The sequence below is a fragment of the Camelus ferus genome, chromosome 3 (assembly GCF_009834535.1).
Source record: "Camelus ferus isolate YT-003-E chromosome 3, BCGSAC_Cfer_1.0, whole genome shotgun sequence".
NCBI classification, from domain to species: Eukaryota; Metazoa; Chordata; class Mammalia; order Artiodactyla; family Camelidae; genus Camelus; species Camelus ferus.
The window spans coordinates 43982608-44006968 of NC_045698.1; the positions used below are offsets into that span (position 1 = coordinate 43982608).

Below are 24361 nucleotides of genomic sequence, written 5' to 3' on the forward strand. Positions count from 1 at the left end.
CCCCAGTACCTCCATTAAAATAAATAAAAAATAAATAAACCTAATTACCTCCCCCAAAAACAAAACAAACAAAAAATGAATTTAAAGAAAAGAATTCAGAATCCAAGACCCAAATACCTTAAAGTTGAAGTTACAGAGCCCCAGGAGCTACTGTTTTCAACTGTGTAGCACAGTTGTGTCAGTTGTGTAGACACAATCGACTACTTCAACTGAGATATTTGGAACAGCAAAAATATCCTTGATTCATAGAATCTCCTTTGACTGTGTCTATATGTAGTATTCCTATGATTTGGCTAGAATTGAGTTAAAAATAGCTTTTAGTGTGGTAAAGATTTTAAGTTACTATCTTTTTATCAGTACTTAAAAAATAGTACTTTTTATACTACCTACCTATAATGGAATATGAGTATTGTCTATTTCTGTTTTTTCAGTTATTATGAAACCATCTAACGTATCGAGAGTTCACTCAGTTCACTATTTACATACATTCTTTGAAATGACTTAAAAACTAAAGAGAATTGACTTTGTGAAAATTTCTTGAATTGTTTGGTGTTTGTTTTTTGATTGACTGCACTGCTCATTTTGATTGTCAGAATAGATGAAAATGATTCCATGCATGTATGAAATAATTTCTACCCCAGATAAGTTTACCAACGCTGTGAACTGTACTATGACTTTTTAAAACTGTAAATGTGTGGAAAAGCATATTTTCTAAAACTAACTGATGACCTTATAAAACAATGTGTGGAATCATCTTAAAACTAAACAAATTCTGAGTACCTCTCACATTGGTCATCTTTTTAAAAAACGAGGTATCACTAAAAAAAAAAAATAACAGCAAAAGGTATCACTTTTAAAATTTTTTAATCTTTGTATGTCTTAGAATTGAATTTTGAGAGGTGCACCTCTGGTTATCTTATTATCCTTATAATTCTTTACCTTCTATATTGAACCAGGACAGTATAAAATGCCATTCGTCATCACTGGGAATTCTTCGTGGCTTTATCAAAGCTAAGGTTTTTTTTTGTTTCAGATGATACAAAGGATACAGATTCTTTATCAGATGAAGTTACACATAATAGCAATCAGAATAACAGCAACTGTTCTTCTCCATCTCGGATGTCTGATTCAGTTTCTCTAAATACTGATAGCAGTCAAGATACCTCACTGTGCTCTCCAGTGAAACAAACTCATATTGGTATTAATTCCAAAATCAGGTTTGTGAACATCTTAACAAAACAGTTTATTTGTATAATAAATAAAGATGGTAAGGCAAATAAATAAATAGGACTAAAACATAAAAGATTCCACAAATTAATATACAAATGATTCAGGTACTATATGATTTCTTCCCCATTTTACTGCTAATTATTTAGCTTTTATACATTTCCATTTTAAATTAGTCTTTTAAATGAGGGAGAAAAGATTTAAAATCTACTCAATTCTCTTCATTAAAAGATTGAACAGTTTTATAATATTTCTGGTCATTACCGCATAAACAGCCTGTTTGGAATGATTCAAGTTGAAGTGGGTATTTTTAGAGTTAGAAATGCAGTCACTTTGGGGGATACCATTAAAGGGTTCAGTCAGATATTTCTGTGTAGTGCCGTGTCTTTGGCTTAGACTTTAATTTGTAGGTCAAACTCTCTGAAACAAGATTTACTTCCTGTAGGCTTGAATTTGGCTGAGGTTTAAAACAATTTTATCATATGGCTCTCAAGAAATTTTGTTATCAAAGTTACACTATTACCATTTGACCTTGATGTTAATTTATCAGCTAGAGTGCTTGAAAGAAAGATCTGGGTTACTACTGAACCCAAGTTTATTGTATGAATATTGTTAACTATTTTTTAGAGTTAAATTGTTCTTAAATTCCAGGCATATTTCAGGCAGGTTTTTCTGTGTGTTGATTTGCATTGCTTTAAAAGGAAGATGAATTTTATGTCTTAAAATAAGCTTAACTATTATGTGGTTGTAGTTATAACTAATCATTTATATCCTCTGAATTTGAAGCTGAGATCCAGTGTGGTAAAATATTAATTTTATAACCCCTTAGATATTAAGACAGTGATTGATTTGTTGAGTAATAAAATTTTACTGATACTGTAGGGAAATAGTTTAGTACTTTTTAAATCATGGTTTTTTGTAATGAAATAAAAGCTAAGAAAGGGATATAGCCATACCTTTTTTTGGTGTATTTCTAATAATATTATCTGTTACCTAATGGGAAGATCAGTATTAAAGATTATTTGTTGAAACGTAACTTGAATATTTACACAAGAGGACACAAATATGTTTTCATATCACCTAGTAGAAATATTTCTTCTAATTTTGGAATGCTGCATTTATAAATATTTGCCAAATACAATGTAGTCAAATAGAATGATTACATTCAGCTTCTTTTTTGATCTTCATATTTTGTAGGTCTTTGAGCGATTGTTTAGTTCTTTGTATAATTTCCTTATATATATATATGTTTGAATGTAATAATATGTACTTAGTTAACATGATTAATTCTGATTAATAATGTAAGGTTTTGGAATTATTTATATAATATCCCATGCTCTTTACTCAAGTGCTCAGCTTACTGGCTTTTCTTTCATATATCTGCCCATCTTTCAAGGATTTCACGTTTTAGTGCATTAATGAAAAGAGGCAGCAATGGAAGAGAATTATTTCATTACATAATCTCGTGTTTTTCATTGTTTAGCCCTATTTAATTGTGATAAAGTGGTTGATACTGATGAAAATTTATCTATAAATTTTAATTAGCATGTTTAACTTGTCTCCACTTAATATAAATATATATTATTTGACTCTTACAATATTTTTAAAAATTACAAGCTTGATAATAAATAAATGCCTTTTATCTGTGAGTCCCATCAACACTTATCTTTGTATACCTACACACGAGCTAATGAGCTAATAATGTTCCACATTACTAAGAAAACTGGGGTTTATGATGTTTGTGATAAAATTATCTTTGTTTTAGGCAAGAAGATGAAAATTTTAACAGCCTTTTACAAAATGGAGATATTTTAAATCATTCAACAGAGGAAAACTTCAAGGTTCCCGATAAAAAAGATTTTAACTTACCTGAATATGATTTGAATATTGAAGAGCGATTAGTTCTTATTGAGAAAGGTGTTGACTCAACAGCCACATCTGATGAATCTCACAAGTTAGATCATATCAATATGAATCTTAATAAGCTTGTAAATGATGATACATTTCAACCAGAGATAGCAGAAAGATCAAAGACACAGGATATAGTTCTTGGAACATGCTTTTTAAGCAACAGTGCTAAAGGAGAAGCCAAGCACTTGGAAAATGGAAATAAGTACCCTAATCTTGAATGCATAAATAAGGTGAATGGACATTCTGAGGAAACTCCACAGTCTCCTAGGAGGACTGAACCACATGATCCCAATTCTTCTGTTGATATGGGTCTTTCCAAGAGCACTGAAGATCTCTCCCCTCAGAGAAGTGGGCCGATTGGATCGGTTGTGAAATCTCATAGCATAACTAATATGGAGACTGGAGGGCTAAAAATCTATGACATTCTTAGTGATAATGGACCTCAGCAGCCAAGTGCAACAGGTAAAGTAGCATCTACTATTGATGGAAAAAATATAGTTAGGAGCAAGTCAGCTACGCTTTTGTGTGATCAACCATTGCAGGTATTTACTGGTTCTTCTTCATCTTCTGATTTAATGTCAGGTACAAAGGCAATTTTCAAGTTTGATTCAAATCATAATCCTGAAGAGCCAAATATAATAAGAGGCCCCACAACAAGTGGCCCACAGTCTGCACCTCAAATATATGGTCCTCCACAATATAATATCCAGTACAGTAGCAGTGCTGCGGTTAAGGACACTTTGTGGCACTCCAAACAAAACCCCCAAATGGATCATGTCAGTTTTCCTCCTCAGCGCCTTCCTAGATCAGAGAGTACAGAAAATCACAGTTATGCTAAACATTCTGCCAATATGAATTTCTCTAATCATAACAACGTCCGAGCTAATACTGGATACCATTTACATCAGAGACTTGGTCCAGGAAGACATGGGGAAATGTGGGCCATCTCACCAAATGACCGACACATTCCTGGAGCAACTCGAACTACGATTCAGCGACAAAGTAGTGTGTCCTCCACAGCCTCTGTCAATCTTGGTGATCCAGGTCCCACGAGGAGGGCTCAAATTCCTGAAGGAGATTATTTATCATACAGAGAGTTACATTCAGTGGGAAGAACTCCTCCAATGATGTCAGGATCACAGCGACCTCTTTCTGCACGAACATACAGCATTGATGGTCCAAATGCATCGAGACCTCAGAGTGCTCGACCCTCTGTTAGTGAAATACCAGAGAGAACTATGTCAGTTAGTGATTTCAATTATTCACGGACTAGTCCTTCAAAAAGACCAAATGCAAGGGTTGGTTCTGAGCATTCATTGTTAGATCCTCCAGGAAAAAGTAAAGTTCCCCATGATTGGCGAGAACAAGTTCTACGACACATTGAGGCCAAAAAATTAGAAAAGGTAATTAAACATGAATTTTTCATTCTCTTTATGAATTTACTAATTTTCTTTTAAAAAATTTGATACTTTGTTTTTTAAACAAGGTGAAACAAAATACTCCAATTACGGAATATATGCTTATATTCTAGAATTTTTCCCTTGGGTGAGAATAGAGGTCCAAGTTTAGACTTACCCAGATGAGATGATGATATAAACTTCTTTCTTTCACTTACTCCTTAGTGTTTTCTGATGGGCTTACATTCATTTTACATATTTATGTGTGTGTCTCCTTTAGATTGTGCCACAAATACTACAGTTAATACATGTATATACATGTTTATCTCTTAGTATTTTGACCACCTTCCCCTCATGTATTAATAATTGATTATGTAAATATGTGTACAAAAAGAACAATTTACTATATAGTTAACAGAATAACCAGAAATGTATTGTAAATGTTTATCTTTTACCTAAAAGATTTTTTTCCCAGTTCGTGTTATATGACTAACGCTGTCACTGACTGAGATGACTTCTGGCATGGCATTCACTCTTGACTTTCCTAAATTGCGTTTCTGACCTGTTTGAACTGAGGTGTCTGTGGCTCTAGCGTATGTAGTTTGGAAGTCATTGGTAAAATAACTTACGTTTGTGTTCAGCTTATAACTTTATGCATAGATACTCATTTTTAGAAATAGTTAAATAATTTTTTTAAATTATTCTATAAAACTGATATGTTAGTGCCACAGTTCTGTGGCCCAAGTGTATCAGGCATATTCTTTAAGGTTTGGCTTCATATTTCTTAGTGTATTTTACCTTAAGAATTATCTTAACTTTGTTTATTGAATATAAGACTTTTTAAAAACAGCTGACTATATACAGTCTCAATTGATCGTTATTTTTTTTTAATTCCTTTAGTCCAATTTTTCAGAAATCAGTGCCTAAAAGATGAATAATACCTTCTATCAGTTCACATTGAACCTCTGTAATTGTTAGCTCTTTAAATAGCTGATCCTCTGTAGCATTAGGTGACTTCATTCTCATCTATCCATTTTGTTTCAACAGTAACTCTGTACATACTGTTGAGGTTCTTTGAACTGTGTGCTTTAAGGAATTCGGAAGGTTCTTAAGCAAAGGAGTAACATGGATGTTTTGTAAATAAATTTCTGGCAATGGTGTGGAACTGGATTTGAGGAGGAAAAGGCTGTGGTTAAGTTGGTTGAGTTATGAGGCTGTCTAATGGTCCAGAGAACAAAATGGAATGAGAAATGTTTCAGTGGAATTGAGACAGAGGAACAAATTTGAGAGGCATTTCTGAAATAGACTTTATAAAAGTTTACTTCTAATTAGAGTATTCCTATAATCATTCATTGAGTGAAAGGTATTAAGCTTGAGATTGGTGCCTTGAATAACTGGTTGTTAGGAATGCCATTAACTGGATTTTGAGGAGGAATAATGGATTTGGACAAAGAGATGAGTTTGGTTATCATATTACTAGTTGACATCCCAGATGACTATTCTCCCACTGCTTTCTTGTCTGACAGAGATAGGCCTGGACTTCAGTAAATAGGAAGCAAGTAGCAGCCATCTCATTGTTCATTGTACTGCTCTGCTTTTTATGTTTAGAAATTTGCCACACAATTGATTGGAGGGTACATGAAAGCAGTTACCCAGTTGTGCCCACTGGTAATTTAGAGGTGAAAATTAATTCAGTAAAAGTAGGAAAAGCCTTGTTGAGGATACAGGGCAACATGATTTAGACTCCAAACTTGAAAGCATTGGTTGAAAATGGTGGAGGGTGATGGAAGATCTTTATTTGCTCCTCTGCATTTCCTCCACTCTCCTCTAAACCTAATTCTAATGGCATGGTAGACATTTGAAAAACTTCCTCAGGGGATTTCACAAAACCTGTCCTATGTCTAGAAAAAAAGTTACTACTTTGCCTAGCTGAGAGTTTAGTAGTAATACAGGAAGAGATAAGTTATTGAAGCTTACTTGGTTTTTTAACCTTGTGGTAGTAACCCCTCTTTCCCAACCCTCTAATAAGCTGTACCTAGAACACAAACATAAAATAGAGCTCACCTCAGAACTCTAAAGACTTACTGGATAGCTCAAGTGGTAGAGCACATACTTAGCATGCACAAGGTCCTGGGTTCAATCCCCAGTACCTCCATTATATATAATATGTGTGTGTGTGTGTGTATGTGTGTATATACACACACACACACACACACACACACACACACACACACACACACACAAACAAACTCAATTACCTCTCCACCCCGCCCCAAAACAGAACTCTCAAGACTTATTTAATTAAACTAATCAGCAAACATTGAAAGAATAAAAATTTATTTCAAAATTGAGTTCTTAGAATATCAGCATTTGCTAATATTCCTTACTGAAAACTTAGGGAGCACTCAGCCATGTTCCATAATACTGCTCTTATACAGCTATTAGCATGTAATGAACAACAGTGCCCAAGACATATGCCCAGCACTTAATTGAGCTTTGTACAGTGTTGTTGTGTTGTGACAGGGTGCAGTTTTATGTGGATGTCTGTGTACAAGCCTGAACTCAAATTCAGACCTGTTTCTGAGCTTCAGCCTTCTTTCTCAGAGGAATGTTTACAAAAATCGCATATATTTTTCAAAGATGACAGAGAAAGCTTTGTTCCAGGATTGACATATCATTAAAAAAGGGTCAGTCAGACCACTCAAGTTCACATGTTAAAACTGTATAACACATGAGTGTGTGTTATTTATATGTTTCTGGGTGTGTGTGATTACGTGTATAATTTACTTTTACATTCTAATCAAATTTTGTGGAACCTCTGAATTGCCTTTGCCAAATTCTTATACTTTGTGAAGTGGTTTAAGGAAGTACAGGCCTGGCCTATTTAACTTAGCTTTTTCTTTAGTCGTTACTTTAGAATCCACAAAATAACTATAAGTGTACATTGTAATTTTACAGATCCTTTTCATTCTAGAATGTCATTAATATTTCTTGGTGTTAGAGATCAACTTCATAATCTGGATAAAGTATATATTTCCTAAGAATAACATAGAAATAATTGTTTTGGCATTTCGGTATTTCTTAATAACAAGCCATGACCAAAATATTGTTTCTCTCAGTTTGACCCTCAGACCTGCAGACCCTCAATGTTCAGGGACATGACTAAAACCCACATGGAAGAAGAGCAGTTAACTGAATAAACAAGCAGGAACAATGATAATCAGGCAGTGCGTTTATTGGAGTACATTTTTCAGGCATCTCTGAAATTAGCTATTAGGCTTTTATGTAAAATCAATCTGTGGAAGGATTCTGTCAGTGGTTCTTCAAGTTTAAGCAGTAAAGCCACCATTAACTTCTAAAATATAATACCTGTATTTGAACGAGAAAAAATTTTTACATGTACATTTTCTAGGTTTTTTTTTCCCCTGGTAATTGTGGAGCAGTAGGAGCCTTTTAAATGTTATATCCTAAAACTCTTCGTGTATGTGAACATTTTCTCTAATGTAAGACAGTTTTCAAAATGTGGAAGAAAATTTTTATCAAAAATTGCAGTAGCCAAGAGCCAGGTTTTGTTTTGTTTTGTTTTGTTTTGTTTTTTTGAGCCACGTATTTTTTTGCAAATATACTTTTGTGCTATATTGTGTGTTTAAACTCTTCATTTAATATGACAGAATTAATTTCTGTTAAATGAAGCAGACTCTCCAGAAACCCATTTTGACTAATAACTGGTTGTTGGTAAAATCTCTTTATAAAGAAATTAGTTTGTGCTTTGTGTATAACTGTATACATACAAATACGTTAGTTCCTATTTTCTGGCAAACTTCTAGTAAGATATATGAGGAATAAAAGAAATAATGGCAATATAAAAGCAGCTATATGTTTGTACTTTCTTATTTGGTGTTTAAACAGGTGATTGGTTGGGTTTACATGTAATTGGTGTGTGTATATGTATGTTGTCATGTAAATAAATATATGGTAAATAGTGCCAATTTCTCTCAGTGGCACTGGAAATTCTGTGTTGCATGCTATTTCTGTGTGGTATTGGGGTTACTTTTATACATGTCTATGTATATAACTTGTCTTGTGAATTTTGCATGCTGCACTAATCTCTGTTAAATCTATCCCCTCTTTATTCAGAGCATGCTGTCAAGGTCCTTTAATTCCAATTTTACTGCTGTAAGCAGCTTTCACTATGGCAGCTCTAGGGATCTGCATGGCAGCCAAGGCAGTGTTGCCTTGAGTGTTGCAGACGGAAGAGGTTCTGGTGGGCACATATTTCGAGTGAGTACCTGTAGTAGACCAGTACTTTTAGTAAGAGTGAAAAAAAAAAACCCCAAAAACAAAACCCCACATTTTAATGTTTTAACTGTTCTAGAGAATACATTTTTACTGTGGGTTAAAAATCTTGATTACCTCCCAGTTCTTCCATGGCTTAGTTCTGAAACTTTCTGCAAAGCTGATTTAGGCTTTATCAAGTTTCTGTTGTCATAACTAGGGATGTAGTCAGAGCTCTTGCTTATGTAAAAAGGGGTGAGCAAGAGGAATAACCACCTGAGAGATTTTTTTAAAAATTATTTTTCTTGTCAGTGTTTTCCCTTAATTAAAGTAGTTTGCCCTCACTAACTCAAGGTTATAAGGCTATGCCATGCCGTAGTACACAGAGGGGTTGTGGGAAAGAATAATTTTCACTTTAGTGATTGAGAATTGGCGTATTAAATACCTGGAACTAAGTTTAATCACTATTTCCTGAAAATGATTAAATGTGAGCCTGGAGAAATTACAGTAAGTGCAGTGAAAAGGCAAAAATCCTTTATTACCCACAATTCAGCATAATCATCAGTAGGGAAGAAGAAAGGTTAATTTTTTTAATGAAAGTTAAGGGTACGGGATATGGACAGGGAAGGAGGAAGAACAGAATAATTCTGCAAGACTGTTTTACTATTTTTCTTTCCACAAAACTTGAGGTGGTAGCATGGTCTCTAAATAAATATTTCCTCTGCCCCTTTCCTTTCGTGCTTTCTTCCCTTACATAACCTTATTATATCCTCTCCCCCATATTTTAATTTACATATTGACTCTGTTTACTTCTGGGTCCTTTGCTTTTTCCTGAGCATCCCTTTCCCTGTCACCCCCGATCCCTACTACTTTTTAATACATTCCTGGCTTTCACTCTGTTGTATTGTAGGATAGGAGCAGCCTCTTGGATTCCCTTTGCTCTGGCTGGGCCTCACCTGTCTTGCTCTGCCCTCTGTCACCTGCCACCACCTAGTTTCCATGTTATGTAATAGTGGCAGCAATCATTTCGTAACTTAGCTGTTTGAAACAGGAGTGGGGGTAAAAACCAGGGGCTTTTATTAACTCAGGGATAACCTTTATAGTCACCAGGAATAACTGTGTTTCCCAGTTCTTGAACAGTAATATTTTTTGCTTGTTATTCTTAAATTCAGAACCTTTGTTTCTGATGCGTTTCACTTTTTCATTTGTAATGGACTTGTGCATTTACAGACATAGTTGTACATTCAGGCTTGAGTTTAAACTTCAAGCTGTGAGCTAAGTTGATTATTATGCATTCTCAAAAACGGAGAAGGAAAATAAAATACTCATTGTGTAAACACCCAAATTAGATCAAACTACATCTAAAAACGCTAAGCCATGGTTTGAACTAGCAACAAACTGCACGTGATAGATCTGTTGCAGGTGTGGATTCTAAGACTAAATTATAAACCCTTAGATTTATGTATTTATGTATGTATCCTGTTGCATATCATAATGAAGTAGATCTCGGATTATTTTTCAACATGATGATCTTGTTTGCATAGCTATATTGCGAGCCATATTCAATTTTGAAAGTAACAATCGTGCTATTTATCACAATGTCTTTAGTTTTCTCAAATATACTTAGATGTGTTTAGAACTAAATTAAGATGAAAAATAGGCATCTTATTTCCCAACATATTTAAAAGATATATTCAGAGATAATGAGATATTGAGTCTGTTTTTTTCCTCTAAAGGTATCAGTGAGACAAACTATGATATAAAGATATAATTTGATCTTTAAAAATATGAACTCTAGTTAATTAAATTTAAAAGCATTTTACCAGACCAGTGCTTTTGAAAATATTGAGCTAATATTAGTATAATAGAATTAAGCTAAAGCTAGTTCTATAAGACCTTATGTTCATTGATATTGCTCATCATTAATGAGAAATTCTCGGGTGATAGTGTGCTGTTAAAAGAACAGCAGTTAATTTTTTTTACCAAAAAACTTTTTGTAGCGCTCAACAGGAGTATGTGTATTTTATTAGGACTCTTAACTTGGATTAATAACTAAATTTATTGTTCAAAATGTTAAAAGCTAGGTATTACTGTAAATAAAGCTAAAAGCATTATAAAGAAATAGCTTAATAGTATATTCATATATACTTTTCACACATTATAAGAACAAATTTTGCCATGCAACTTTGGAAAGCTGTTTAAGGTACTAATTTTTTTTTTTCAGTTTCATTGAGATATAATTGACATATTAGTCCAAGTTGTACATCATGATGGTTTGGTATATGTATATATTGCAAAGTGATTACCACAGTAGGTTTCATTAACATCCATCATAAAGGTACTAAATATTGATGGCAATTATGATGGTAATGTTTGATTTAGTTCTTCATCTTTCCATTATCTAGTAACATTTTCTCCTAGTCTCCTCGCAAGTGTCATCATCATTTTCCTTTCACATCTTAAAGATCATTATTTGTTTATTTTTTTATTTCCTCCTCATCTGAAGCATCCCCAGACATCCTGTCCAGGAGATCCTTGTCAAGATGATATATTCATTTCAGGACAGCAGAACTACTCGTCAGCTACACTTAGTCACAAAGATGTTCCTCCAGACAGCTTGATGAAAGTAGGTGCTCAGGAAATCAAGTAGTATCTGTGAGCTTACTGTGTTGTATCGCTTTTGACTAGAAGTATCATGTACGAAAATACTTTTTGAGGACTTTTCCCTCTTGAATACTAAGATTCTTTTTTAAATAATTGAGGAATATGAAATAAAATTTCACTCTGCTGTTCCTCAGTTATTCCATGATTTTTTTCCACACTGAAGAATCATTTTGTTATTTTTGGATTTCTATAGTATCACTTACTTATTTTGTCATGTGAATCAAAGGCTTTTTGGCATTCTTGATAGTGAAACTATTTGCGGAGTTAAATATGAACCTATCTTAAATTCTTCACTGGAGGATGTTTTATGATTACCAAAGACATTTAACATACTTTCAATGCAATTGGAAATTACCTTGAAAGACTTTTGTATGTGGTAGAATGATGGTTGTATTCTCATTACTTTTATAACTAAAGCATCACTCATTTAGAGTTTACTTTTTTTTGTCACCAATGCCAGATACATAGTTCTGTAGTATTCTCCTCAGCTGTTCTTTCTCTTAACTAAGCCCATATCTCTAGTACAACCAGATAAAATTGTGAAATACAGTTAGGTTATTATATAAACATTTACATTGTTCTTGAGAGTAGGAACCCAGCCATGTAAGTTTGTACGTATCTACTTATTTTACTCTTTTTCCACTATTTTTCTTTTAATTGAGCTCTGCTATTCAGTTTTGGGGGGGGGGGTTTGTTGTTTTTTTTAATATCCATTTTGTAGTTTGGGCTAACAGAATAAGGTATCATCACATTTCCGCAAAGGTGATGTTTAAGTCTAAAATTCAATCTCAAAAAATGAGAGGCTTTAAAGCAAAGATATAATCCTTTAACAACAACAAAATAATCTGGAGTTTTTTGTTTAGCTTGTGAAAAATAAAATAGAATGTCAAGGTTTAATTTTTGTGATTAACATTCTCTGGAAATATCTACAGAGTTTTAAAATTGCAAACTGATAAACACATACACATGCATGAGGAATAAATCAGTTTTCTCCTGCATTGATGGATTGGTTTTTTTTAACTCTAGAAAGGAAGGAATAAAGGAAGAAATTTGTACTCAGATTGTGAAAAAAATTCTACCCCAAAACTTGTTACTTTCATTCTGAAGAAAACCAGCGAGTGTGTGTGTGTGAGATATTAACTATAGTATGGGGAAAGATGACCTTTTAATGGGCTTAAATTTTAATTTAGCATACTATTTACCATTTGAACATTTGGTTATGGTTGCAGAAAAGCAAATAATTTAAAATACAGATATAACTTTCATTTGAAGACTTTAAAGAGTGACTCTACAGCAAGCACTCAGGTCTAGAATTAAGACATTAATACCGTTTTTTCTTTTAAAAGTGTAAAATTTAAAAAATAGTATACATGGCATGATATTGTGAGATTTAGAATGTTAAGCTCTAGTGCTTTTGTAATGCTCCAAGAAGAGCCAAATATTTGTAATAAGACATTATTGTTGGTCATTTTAAGACACTTCATGTTTTTCTTAGATGCCTTTGAGTAATGGACAGATGGGCCAGCCTCTCAGGCCTCAGGCAAATTATAGTCAGATACATCACCCCTTTCCTCAGGCATCTGTGGCAAGGCATCCCTCTAGAGAACAACTAATTGATTACTTGATGCTGAAAGTGGCCCACCAACCTCCATACACACAGCCCCACTGTTCTGCTAGACAAGGCCATGAACTGGCAAGGCAAGAGGTAAGAATAATCACAATATTTGACATACGAGACTAGCTTTTAATGTATTTTTTAGGTTATTTAATTTTACCAGTAAATCCATATAGAATTTTAACATAGTTTTTACCATTTTGTTTAATGGTCTTCTTTCATGTTAAGTTTATATGGTGATAAACTTTGACAATATGATTCCCCCATTCTGATAAATTGACATAGGATGTAGTATTTTGGGGGCATAATTTTTGTTCCCTAAGGTGGTTGTTTTTCTAAAACTGGTTGATGATACTCCAGTAATCAGACCTTCTTCAAGAATATACCTAGCAGACCATTAAACTTGAATGGTGTATTATAGTTCACTAATTGTTATGTGACACTCAGCTTTTGAAACTGGGCTATAGTCTCCAAACTGCTTTGAGAATTAAATCTTACACAATATTAAAAAGTCATCAGTCACATATTTATATACTTTGATAGTTTATTGATAAAATATTATTGGAATCATAGAGAACAAATGCTTCATTCTTTTTTTTGTTTTTCTGTCCTCTGAGGAAAAAGAAAATGATACATAACAAAAGTTTCATTCTTGCATCTTTTTCTGTAGCTTAGTTATAAAATGTAATACCAGTTGATTATTAATCCCAGCTCCCTTGAAGCATATAAACAGATTGAGGAAATGAGTTAATATCCAGCAACCACCCAGGGATCTTTTAGATGACTTATGAATCACGCAATAGTCAGAAATACTATGTAATCTAAGTGTTTCACAAATGGAAATTGATAATACAATACATGTTTTGTGTGTATGATCTATGTCATTCAAGTTCGTGATGTCCAGAAAATATGAAGTCAACATTAATTGGTTGCTTATCTTCATAAGATAGCAGTAGATTAATTTAGGAGCTGTGCTTTATAATCCCAGCTGTGCCTTTAACTTACTAACTCATTAACATAATATTTCATGTTGTAGTTTCATTTCATCTGCCCAAATATGTATTTTAGGTGAATTCTTACATATTTGTGTTTTCTTGAACTTAATTTACCGGTATTTAAATATGGATGTTATTGTAGCTTTTTCTGATACAGGAATAAGTTTATTTTCATATTAACTCAGATTCGAGTGAGAATTGAAAAGGATCCAGAGCTTGGATTCAGCATATCAGGAGGTGTTGGGGGAAGAGGAAACCCATTCAGACCTGATGATGATGTGAGTTTTGTTTATATATCCTTGAAATATCCATTAATTTTTATTTACTAATTTAATGCCTTTTATGCATAAGTAAAACTTTATAGATATTCCTATAAATCTAGACAGACATCGCCTTTTGATTTCCCACTATACTGGTTAGCTTTTTGTTTTGAAATGTGATCAGTTCGGATTGAGGAATACAAATTTAACCAAAAATTGTAAATGTTCATATTGTGAAGTGATTTTTAATTGTTATTACTTTCTTCACACCTTATATAAATAACTATTTATCACTTTAACAGAAATCACTATACTAAAGAAAGAAATTACCAGAAGCATAAATAACATAGCATTGTCACAATATTATTCTGAGAAGACAGGGAGAAAACTTGTACCACAATTCAAGTATTTGTATACTATAAAAAGAAAGACTACTCTTTCGTACTCTTTTATTTATGCATACTGCTTTCCATTACATAATTATCTTTTTTGTTGTTCTTAAAGGGTATATTTGTAACAAGAGTACAGCCTGAAGGACCAGCATCAAAATTATTGCAACCAGGTGACAAAATTATTCAGGTAACTAAAGATACATCTTTTTATTATTTTCTTTATTTTTCATTTTATAACATCTGCCCTCCTCATCAAGGAATTATTAAATGCCAGATTTGAAAGTAAGCATTTTATGAAGTTAACTTCAAATATTTGTGAATGAAAACAGTGGCATTTTTTACAGGCTGTTCTCTAGTGCTTTCAGAGTTTAAAACATTTCCCCGTTGTACCTTAGAAAGTCATACTGATATTTTTTAATACCTCTAAGCATTTTGCTGAAGTTCGGGAGTGGTGTAATAAGATGATGAAAGAATCTCCTTTGTGTGTTATGAGAATTTAAGGATTTAATTAATGAGAAGCACTTAGAACAATGTGTTTGGTGTATAGTAAAACCTCAATGAATGTCAAGCTTCAATGATAAGAAGTGTAGTGTTCTTAGTCTGGTGGCTCCTGGACAGTGGGAAGACTGGCCTTGACCTCTGCTACTCTTAACAGCGTGGAATCTCCACTGCACACTGGTTCATACACACACCACCGTGTCTGACCCTGTGTCTTAGACAATTGCTTCTTAATGTCAGCTTGCTATATAGGAATCATCTGAAAATGTGGGCAAGATACAGGTTCCTGGGTCCCACCTTCAGAGCTTTTATTTCCATAGACAGGGGTAAGGCTCAGGAATATAGATGTTGTTTTAAATTGCCAAAATGATTCTTTCTTTCTTCCAGGTTTGTGGACTACCTGGCAGAAATTTAAATGCACAAATGCAAATAAACTACCAGGAAATGTTTGGGGTTTTTTAAAGTAGTTTTCTTCTTTCTTCTAGGCTAATGGCTACAGTTTTATCAATATCGAACATGGACAAGCAGTGTCCTTGCTAAAAACTTTCCAGAACACAGTAGAACTCATCATTGTACGAGAGGTTTCCTCATAAGAACTGTGGACTGAAAAACGGGAGAGTCAGCAAGATTTATTGGAAGATACTTGTGGGGGAAATTAATATTTTGACTATTTTTATATATAAAGAAGAACTCAAATTATGTTCAAATTTGTACATTAATGAAATAATGGAACTTGTGGTTAGAGGGAAAGAACCACTGTACAGTGTATAGGGGATACTATGAATTCATACCATATAAATCTTCTCGTTAGGTTTTTAAACATAGCAGTCAAGGCTACAGAAACAAACGTATGTTGTTTTTGTATAGATTTTAGGTTTATTTTTGGATTTCCTACACATGGTTGAACTCTGTGCAAGGCTCTAGTTAGCCTTGGTTGTAGCCCAGAGACAGATGGCAGAGCTGTCTATCTCATAGCTTTTATGCCTTTGTTTTTATTCAACTGGTATTAATGTTTTTCTGCTGAAAACTACTTTTTTTTAATGTGGGCAAGAGATTTGAAGCGTTGGCTTTTGCTATGTGCATATTGAATTGAAGAGTGAGTAGGTGAAGGTGGTGCTGGTGGGTTCACTTTCCAAGGCCAGATTAAAACAGTTATTTCCTATAAAAATCTGGAAACAAAGAAATGGGGGGGGGAATAAAAGCTCTTACTGTGGTATTATGGATAGAATAATGCAATAAAAATGTAATGTCTTTTTAAAGAAATAAAAACGACAATAATTTGCATTTTAGGAGCTCCACAGGATCTGTTCTTGTCATAGCCATTGACTATTACATTTGCTACTATGATTCAATTTTTAATTTTTTAGTCACAAGAAATTTTTAACTACTGTAGGTGCATATCCATGGATTTTCTTTTTCTTTCTTTTGTCCATGCATTTTCTGTGATATGGAAATTCCCTTTGATTTTTTTCGCAAATGGTGGTACTTACGGTCTGTTTTATAACTAGAACTCCATCTTAATCTTAATTTCTAATTTTTATTTTAAGCAACGAATGAAATTAAAATGGCCAGTTTTAGGATTGTGTTGCTATAACACAAAATGTAAGAAGTTTTAGGAAAGCCTCTTGATTTTGTTTGGCCTCACATGGCCTTGGTAAAGTAAAAGGAAACAGTACGCATGGAGCTAGGAAACCAAAGCAAGTTTGTGAAACTGGCACAGTGATAGAGAATTGCTGTGGAGAGTTGTAGAGCAAAGGGATGGGTCCTTGAGGCCTACCAGTGTGTAAAGGTGTTCGAATAAAGGGCTGTTCCTAGAGGTAACATTAAATGTGAACTCGACACTTCAGAGTCTTTAAAGGGTTTCTAAGTGTATCAGTGTAATAAGTGTTTTACCACCAACTGCCTTCGTTCCTTGTTAGTGTAACAAATATTTGATGGAGATTTATTAATTTTGTTTATTCAGACCATCAATTTTATTTGTTTTTGTTCTGTCTATGTAATCAAATAAAATTTGAGTAACATGCAATGGTAAGAATTAATGCATGGTTATTTGGACCAGAACAAAGTGCCATAGAAGACCAAGAACTGTTTTTAGTCGAGGCTAGTCTGGAGCCTTTCATTAGAGCAATATTCAGTTATTGCAATTCATTTTTAATTACTAAGAAATATAATTTTGGAATTTTTAGTCTGTTATGCTTTGTTTTTCAACCTTGTTTTAATTAAGACTTTTATAGGACTAGCAAAAACAGCAATCTGCGTTATTTTTGCAAAAGTGAGTTGGACTCGTTCGTTTCTTGCTAGTCAGAGTAAATAGGCAGTACTTTTAAAAAGATGTGAACTCAAAAATAGCACTTCTTTCAAGATGTTATCAATTGGTTATTGTACTGTATAGTTTTAATAATATTGATTGAAACCCTTTAACAACTCTTTGTAAATTTTAACTCATTTTAGTTGATTTTCAGTACTATTTACATAGGAATTGATTTTTATAGATATAGTAGATGAAATGTGCTGTATTTTGATAAAATTCATTTATTGTATGTGTGTTGTAATCTCTAAAAAAAGAATGACAAACAGTTCTTTAAGACAAGCCTTGGTGTTCCCTTTATTCATAGTTTATTTTAAAATATTAACTTTGACATTCTAAAATTATTCCCATCATTTTTTATTGGTTTTAATCAATTTTTCACAGTCACATTCTGCTTTTAGCAAGGAATATATCAAATACGTATAATTATGACATTTTCAAATTTCTTACCTTGAATCAGATACACAGACTATAATTTTGGAAAAGGAAATAAGCCACAAAGAACAATTGATTCATCAGTGATCTAACCTTTTAGTTAGTTGTCTGCATATTATAGTGAAATATTACAAGTAATGCAAGTGTTAAATGCACTAGTATTTTATTCTAGTTAAATAAATTTTTAACGTTCTCGTAACACATAAAGTCAAGTAAGAAAGTTTGCTACCAAGATGAGTAAAGTGACACATGATATAAAAAAACGAATAGCAAAATAGCTTTCTCATAAACTAATAGCCAGAGTTTTCATCTCAAATACTGGAAAATTAAAACTAAACAATAAGAACTCTTCATTAGAATTTTTGTTTTGGTAATGATAAAATTTTTAAATTTGAATAAAAGTAATAATTTAAATCTTTTGAGGAAATAGAAAAGACATTTTTAGTTTCTATATTACTGAGTAATTTGTAGTTAAGGCCCATACCGATGATTGACGTACTTATTCTGAATAACTATTATGTAGCAAACCATCAAAACCAAAACTGTCATATTTTTTAAGCCTTTAAAAATTATATGTCCAGTACAGAGTTGTTTACACAAACTAAAGTTTTAAGCTGATTCATTAAAGAATCATCAGTTTCTCTGAGTCCATGAAATTCTAAAACCCCCTACATATTTATTTTATAAATATTTTTCTGACCTCTTGTTAGACTTGAAGATGTGTATATACTTGAAAATTCTTTAAATACAAACATTGCCATGACCAGAGCTAAACTTTTTAAGTAATTGCTGTGCTTAAGAGAAAATCCATTTAGCAGCTATGTAATATTTTTATCAATCGGCATTTATAAAACATTCCAAATTTTTGTTATATATAATCTAGATTGTTTGAAGTAACAGCAAATAGGTAATAAACTAATGCTGTTTAAAGTTGTGTGATTTGTTTTATGAAATTCAAGGTGAGAAGAATTGTCAAAGAAAGAAACAACTGTTTTCTTGGACCATTTATTCCCTTGTATTTCTGGGTATGGAGAAAGTGTAGGTTTACCTTAAATTAATGTTTTTTTTACTTCTGAAGGAAGCCATTAGGATAGAAATGTTTTTTAGTTCGAGATCAGTCAAGTATTTGAAAGGGTATTTTTTTCATTCTTTGTTGAAATTCTTATTAGTTTATCTGTTTGGTTTAATGTACAGTAAATAGATTTTTTATGAAAGATATTGAGATCAAAACTAAAATTTTGTTTCATCAAAAGCATTAATGAATACACATAATTGATGATGTACAAAGGAACAAGATACTACACTTGGTAACCTAGATTATATAAGCAGCCAGCTCAAACTTGTAGTTATTCTCCTTGTTTCTAGCAGAAATCCAGAAAAGGTTGACCATCTTCTATCTACGGCTACCATTTCTTTACCTCTGCAGAATGTTTAAGCCCAGGAGTTAGCAAACACAGTCATTTACAGTTCGGGGAAATTCTTAAGAAAATGTTATTTTCCTATTAGGACTTAATGAAGCAATTTGCAAAATTAAAACATGTGGTCTCCAAAATGTACAGGCTTACCATCTAAGCACCTGAGAAGCCCATTCTAAACTGAAACCGTTTATGTTGGGAGGATATCTCAGTAGAATCTCCTCAGGTTTTTAGAGGACGATTAAGGTACTCCTACGCCTCTAGATAGAATTCTTAAGAAAGAGGCTGAAAAATGATCCTACTGTTATAATTCTTTTTCCAAATATAACACCTAGGGACAATTATGACTGGCCCATCTAACTTCTCAATCAGCCCTCAATCTAATTTCAGAATGAAATATGAGAAGTTCATGTATCCCTGGTAAATGAAGAAATACAAGCTATAAAATTATGCCTTCCTGCCCCACTCCAACCCTGTGATTCACAGAGCTATTTTTGTTTTGTGTGAAAATTATTGTCCATAAATATTTTTCCTGAATCGACCTTCTTTAAATCTAAGCACAATCTAACTACTTTTGTTCCTCTGAGGCAAAGCTGTAGAAGGGTCTTTCTTTATGTGCTTGCTCTTCTTCCCAACTAGTTTCTTTGCCAGAAAACTTAAAGAAAAATAAACTAAAGTTGAAGAAATCAAATAAAAATTAAAATTGAAGAAAAAATATGTGGAACATGAGTTTTTAGGATGGACGACTGTAAAGCTCCCATCTTCATGAAGGACAAAACCTAGTACTCTCTTAGAACCAATACCATTCCAGAATGGATATTAAAACATCTTACACATTTGGATCATCCTTCAAAGGAGCATTCATTTTCTCAAGAATAGGAGGAACTATGTGTAAGCTTAATTCACAAAGTAAATTGTTCAAGGTATACTGGCCCATGCTTCAAGCTCCCCTTCCGGTCCATATCCCTAGAAGTGACAAAAGATGATTATTTAATATTATGATAGGTAAAAGTATTTATTTCCCAAAGTATTTATTTCCCAAAGGAGTACACTTGATAGATAAATTTTGAGGAATTCTTGGAAGGCCTAGGGCAGATGGGGCCAGAAGATTCTACCACGAAAGGTGAATTTGGCTTCAGGGATGCCTCTAAAGTAGAAACAGAACAATGGATCAAGGAATAATTCTACATAATTTTCAAAATATACAAGCAGCTCATACAGTCAGTAAAAAGAATCAAAAAATAGGCAGAGGACCTAAGTAGACATTTCTCCAAGGAAGACATACAGATGGCCAATAGGCACATGAAAAGATGTTCAACATTGCTAATTATCAGAGAAATGCAATTCAAAACGAGTGAGGAATCACCTCCCACTGGTCAGAATGGCCATCATCAAAAAGTCTACAAATAAATGTTGAAGGGTATGGAGAAAAGGGAACCCTTCTACACTGTTGATGGGAATGTAAATTGGTGTAGCAACTATGGAAAACAGTATGGCGGTTCCTTAAAAAACTAAAAATAGAGTTGCCATACGATCCAGCAATCTGAGTCCTGGGCATATATCCAGAGAAAACTTAATTCCAAAACATACATGCACTCCAGTGTACATAGCAGCACTATTTACAAGAGCCAAGACATGGAAGCAACCTAAATGTCCATTAACAGATGAATGGATAAAGAAGATGTGGTGTATATATGCACAATGGAATACTACTCAGCCATGAAAAAGAATGAAATAATACCATTTGCAGCAACATGGATAGACCCAGGGATTATCATACTAAGTGAAGTAAATCAGAAAGAAAAAGACAAATAACATGATATCATTTACATGTGCAATCCAAAATATGACACAAGTGAACTCATTTACAAAACAGACTCACAGACAGAGAAAAAAACTTAGTTACTAAAGGGTAAAGGATAGGGTGGAAGAGGGATAAATTGTAAAAGAATAACAAATTCTAGTGATGGTTGGGGCACTGTATCATAAGAAACTGGTTAGGACTACTACCTTTTTTATGTCAAGCAGTGTGTAGGAGATGTCTGGCACAAGGCAGGAGCAGTGAGTGTGGATGTGTAGGTTTGAAAGAAAAACCAGTACAGCCATTTTGAAGTGGCAGAGCTTACCAGTTCCATGTCCTTCCCTTTACCCACACCATCAGTGTGGGTAGTTTGCAGTAAGCAGGTAACCTGAGACAAGCTCATACTAAGATGGCAACAATAGTTGCTGAATAGTTGAAGAAAAACAACACTATAAAGAGAGTCACTGAAGAAATCAATATTTAAAAGCAGTGTCTTCTGATGGATCAGTGAGAATGTTGAATTTGCAAAACAAACTTACGAATGTATTTAAATATCTTTATGATGTAAAGTAGAATTTGTCACAAAATGAACAGCTGTGCTGAAGAGTAGGAAGTACATGTCTAAAGAACAAATCAGCTCTCTAGATTGGATTCCATAGAATGTAATGCCAAAGAATTCAGAAAAGTCTTCATGTTTCAGCGTGGATCCAGTAGGAATCTAAAGGAGAAGGGAAAATACAGACACAGAATGAGAAAAAAAGAACATTTCTAAAGCTGAAGCTCAACCTAGGTCCTCAGACCAAATGGGTCCCTTCGTAACCACACAAAAACTAACATGCACACACTTCTAAATACATATCCATGAAATTTCAGATCAGGTATAAAGGACGCCCTACAAAATTCCAAAATTTGAAGGAAATCACTTGCAAAGTGAGCTTAATCAGGTTGACTTCACAATTTTCATCAGCATGGTTGAATGCAAGGATACAGTAAAGAAATAGATCCAAAACTTTCAGGTTATTTAAGTCAGAGGGCAGAATACAGTTTCAGGAACTCAAGGTTTCAAGATTTACCTCCCACAGAGCCTTTTCATAAGATTGTACCAGGGGATGTATTGGAACAAAGTGAAAAATTAATCTCAAAAGTAGATTTGGGATCCAAGAAATAATGTGACCCAAATCACTTGTAGTGGAAATGAGTGTAATTAGTATTGATAGTAAACAGTGTAGATGTAAAATACCAGATCACTGCAAGTGAGAAGAGAATTACACTTTTTCTAAAAGAAACTCTCCATATTGGTTAATTTTAAGTTCTGACAGAAAAATTGAAGTTGGTGAATAATGATTATACAAAGAATAGATATATAGAATTGTGTGTGTTCTTTATTTTTACAAATAAATGCAATAAGCTATAGTTTTCTTGTCATACAATGATGTATATACGTATAGTTTGACTCCACTGCATTTGACTTACCATTTTTATAGTGATGAAGACCTCAGATGCCTCAACTTGACCTCCCTGCTGCCGTAAATACCGCAGTGGTGAGTATCCTCAGTCATGTCATTTTTTTGAACCTGTGTGAAAATTTCTCCAGAATACATACCTAGGAGTACAATTTCTAGGTCATAGATAATATTAATTTCAACGAAATACTGCTAAAGTACTTTCCAGAATGTCTGCCCTTGTTTATATTCTCACTAGCTAAACATTTCCCCACATATTTGCAAACAGCATTATGTGTCTTTCTAATTTTTGCATGTTTGATGAATATAACATTTTATTTTGACATTGGTTTGAATTTCATTCCTTTAATTACTTACGGGTTTTACAAGTACATACACTTGTTCACCATTAAGGTTTACCCTTCTGTAACTGTCCTATTCCCTTTGCTCATTTTTCTGCTGTTTCTGAGGCTGGTTTGCAGTAGTTCCTTGTCTATTCCAGGTACTAGTCTCCTTTCATTTTAGACATTGCAAGTATCTTCCCCCAGTCCAGACTATTTAACTTTTTTGTGGTATCTTTAAAAAAAAAAATTTCAAATAGACAGAGACAAGTCTATCTTTTATGCTTTGCTGTTCTTGTCTTCCTCACTGCTGAGTCAAAACGCTGTTTTCCCACATTTACTTCTATTATCTATATATTTATTATTAATATTTAGATTTTAATCCATTTGGAGTCCACCATGGTTATTTGGTCTAAAGTTGGGATGAAGTCCCGTGTTTTCTCTGTATCATTTAGTAAACAAATCTCCTTCTTTCTATTAGCCTGTGATGCACTCTTTATTATATATACAGTCCTTATGCATATGCAGACTTTCTGAGCTCTCTATAGTATTCATTTGGTCTGTTTTTCTGTTCTTACATCTGTACCATTTTTTTTTCCCAGCCAATTTGAAAGCTTTATAAAGAACATCCATCATCTAGATTCTTCCATTAACGTTTTTCTATATTTGCTTTTATGTACTATGTTTCTTTTGTAACTAAAACCATATCTGGCTTGACCACAAGCTTTACCACATCAGCTGGAGGGCTTGTTGGGCCTCACCCCACGGGCTTTTGATTAAGCATGTCTGGGTTGTTTCCCAGGAATTTCCATTTCCAGCAAGTTCCTAGGTGATGCTGATGCTTATGGTCTAGGGACTAGCACTTAAGAGAATCTTTATCTTACAAGATGTCTCCCCTTTTTGCTCTTGTTTTTCAAAATTGGCTCAGGTGTATGTACATTTTAATTTTTCTGTGTACATTTCAGAGTTAAGTTTGCTGGTATTGATTGTTCTGGCCATGTTGGATTTATCATCCCTCCTGAAATTACAAGAAACAGACAAACTATTTGAAATAATGATTTTCCACATACTGGGCATCAGGCAGTGAAGGACAGTGATCCCTGAGGGATGGGGGGGGAAAAGAGAGGTGAACTCATTGACTGTCCCCAGCTTACTACCTGAAGAGTATTTCTTCGTAAGCCATGGAGCATTGGAGAGGGGAGCTCAGGCAAGCCAGGCAGACTCCCTAAATCGATGAGCTGGAGCTGAGAGTCCAGGGACACCAAGGGAAGTGTAGTCACAGGGCAGAATAATGAAGTGGAGATTGCTGCACAGAGCGGGGAGAATTCCAGAGATTCAGCTGAGTTCTGATCAGCATGTGTGTAAGGAAAATCCTCAGGGCAGGA

General features: G+C 33.7%; 1 protein-coding gene across 9 annotated transcripts in view; it reads left to right on the forward strand.

Moving 5' to 3' along the window:
- The window catches only part of ERBIN (erbb2 interacting protein), a 101261-nt gene extending 82385 nt beyond the window's left edge, over positions 1 to 18876 (forward strand). For 2 of the 9 annotated variants that reach the window (XM_014560389.2, XM_032473280.1), the window contains exons 20-27: positions 1034 to 1217; positions 2993 to 4541; positions 8673 to 8816; positions 11317 to 11436; positions 12970 to 13179; positions 14270 to 14362; positions 14849 to 14923; positions 15720 to 18876. In XM_014560389.2, coding sequence (XP_014415875.1) covers positions 1034 to 1217; positions 2993 to 4541; positions 8673 to 8816; positions 11317 to 11436; positions 12970 to 13179; positions 14270 to 14362; positions 14849 to 14923; positions 15720 to 15827 — 2483 coding nt within the window. In that variant the 3' untranslated portion in view covers positions 15828 to 18876. The remainder of the gene's footprint in view (positions 1 to 1033; positions 1218 to 2992; positions 4542 to 8672; positions 8817 to 11316; positions 11437 to 12969; positions 13180 to 14269; positions 14363 to 14848; positions 14924 to 15719) is intronic. The other 7 variants (XM_006186066.3, XM_032473318.1, XM_014560390.2 and 4 more) reach the window with 6 other exon arrangements.
- Positions 18877 to 24361: the final 5485 nt, after the last annotated feature.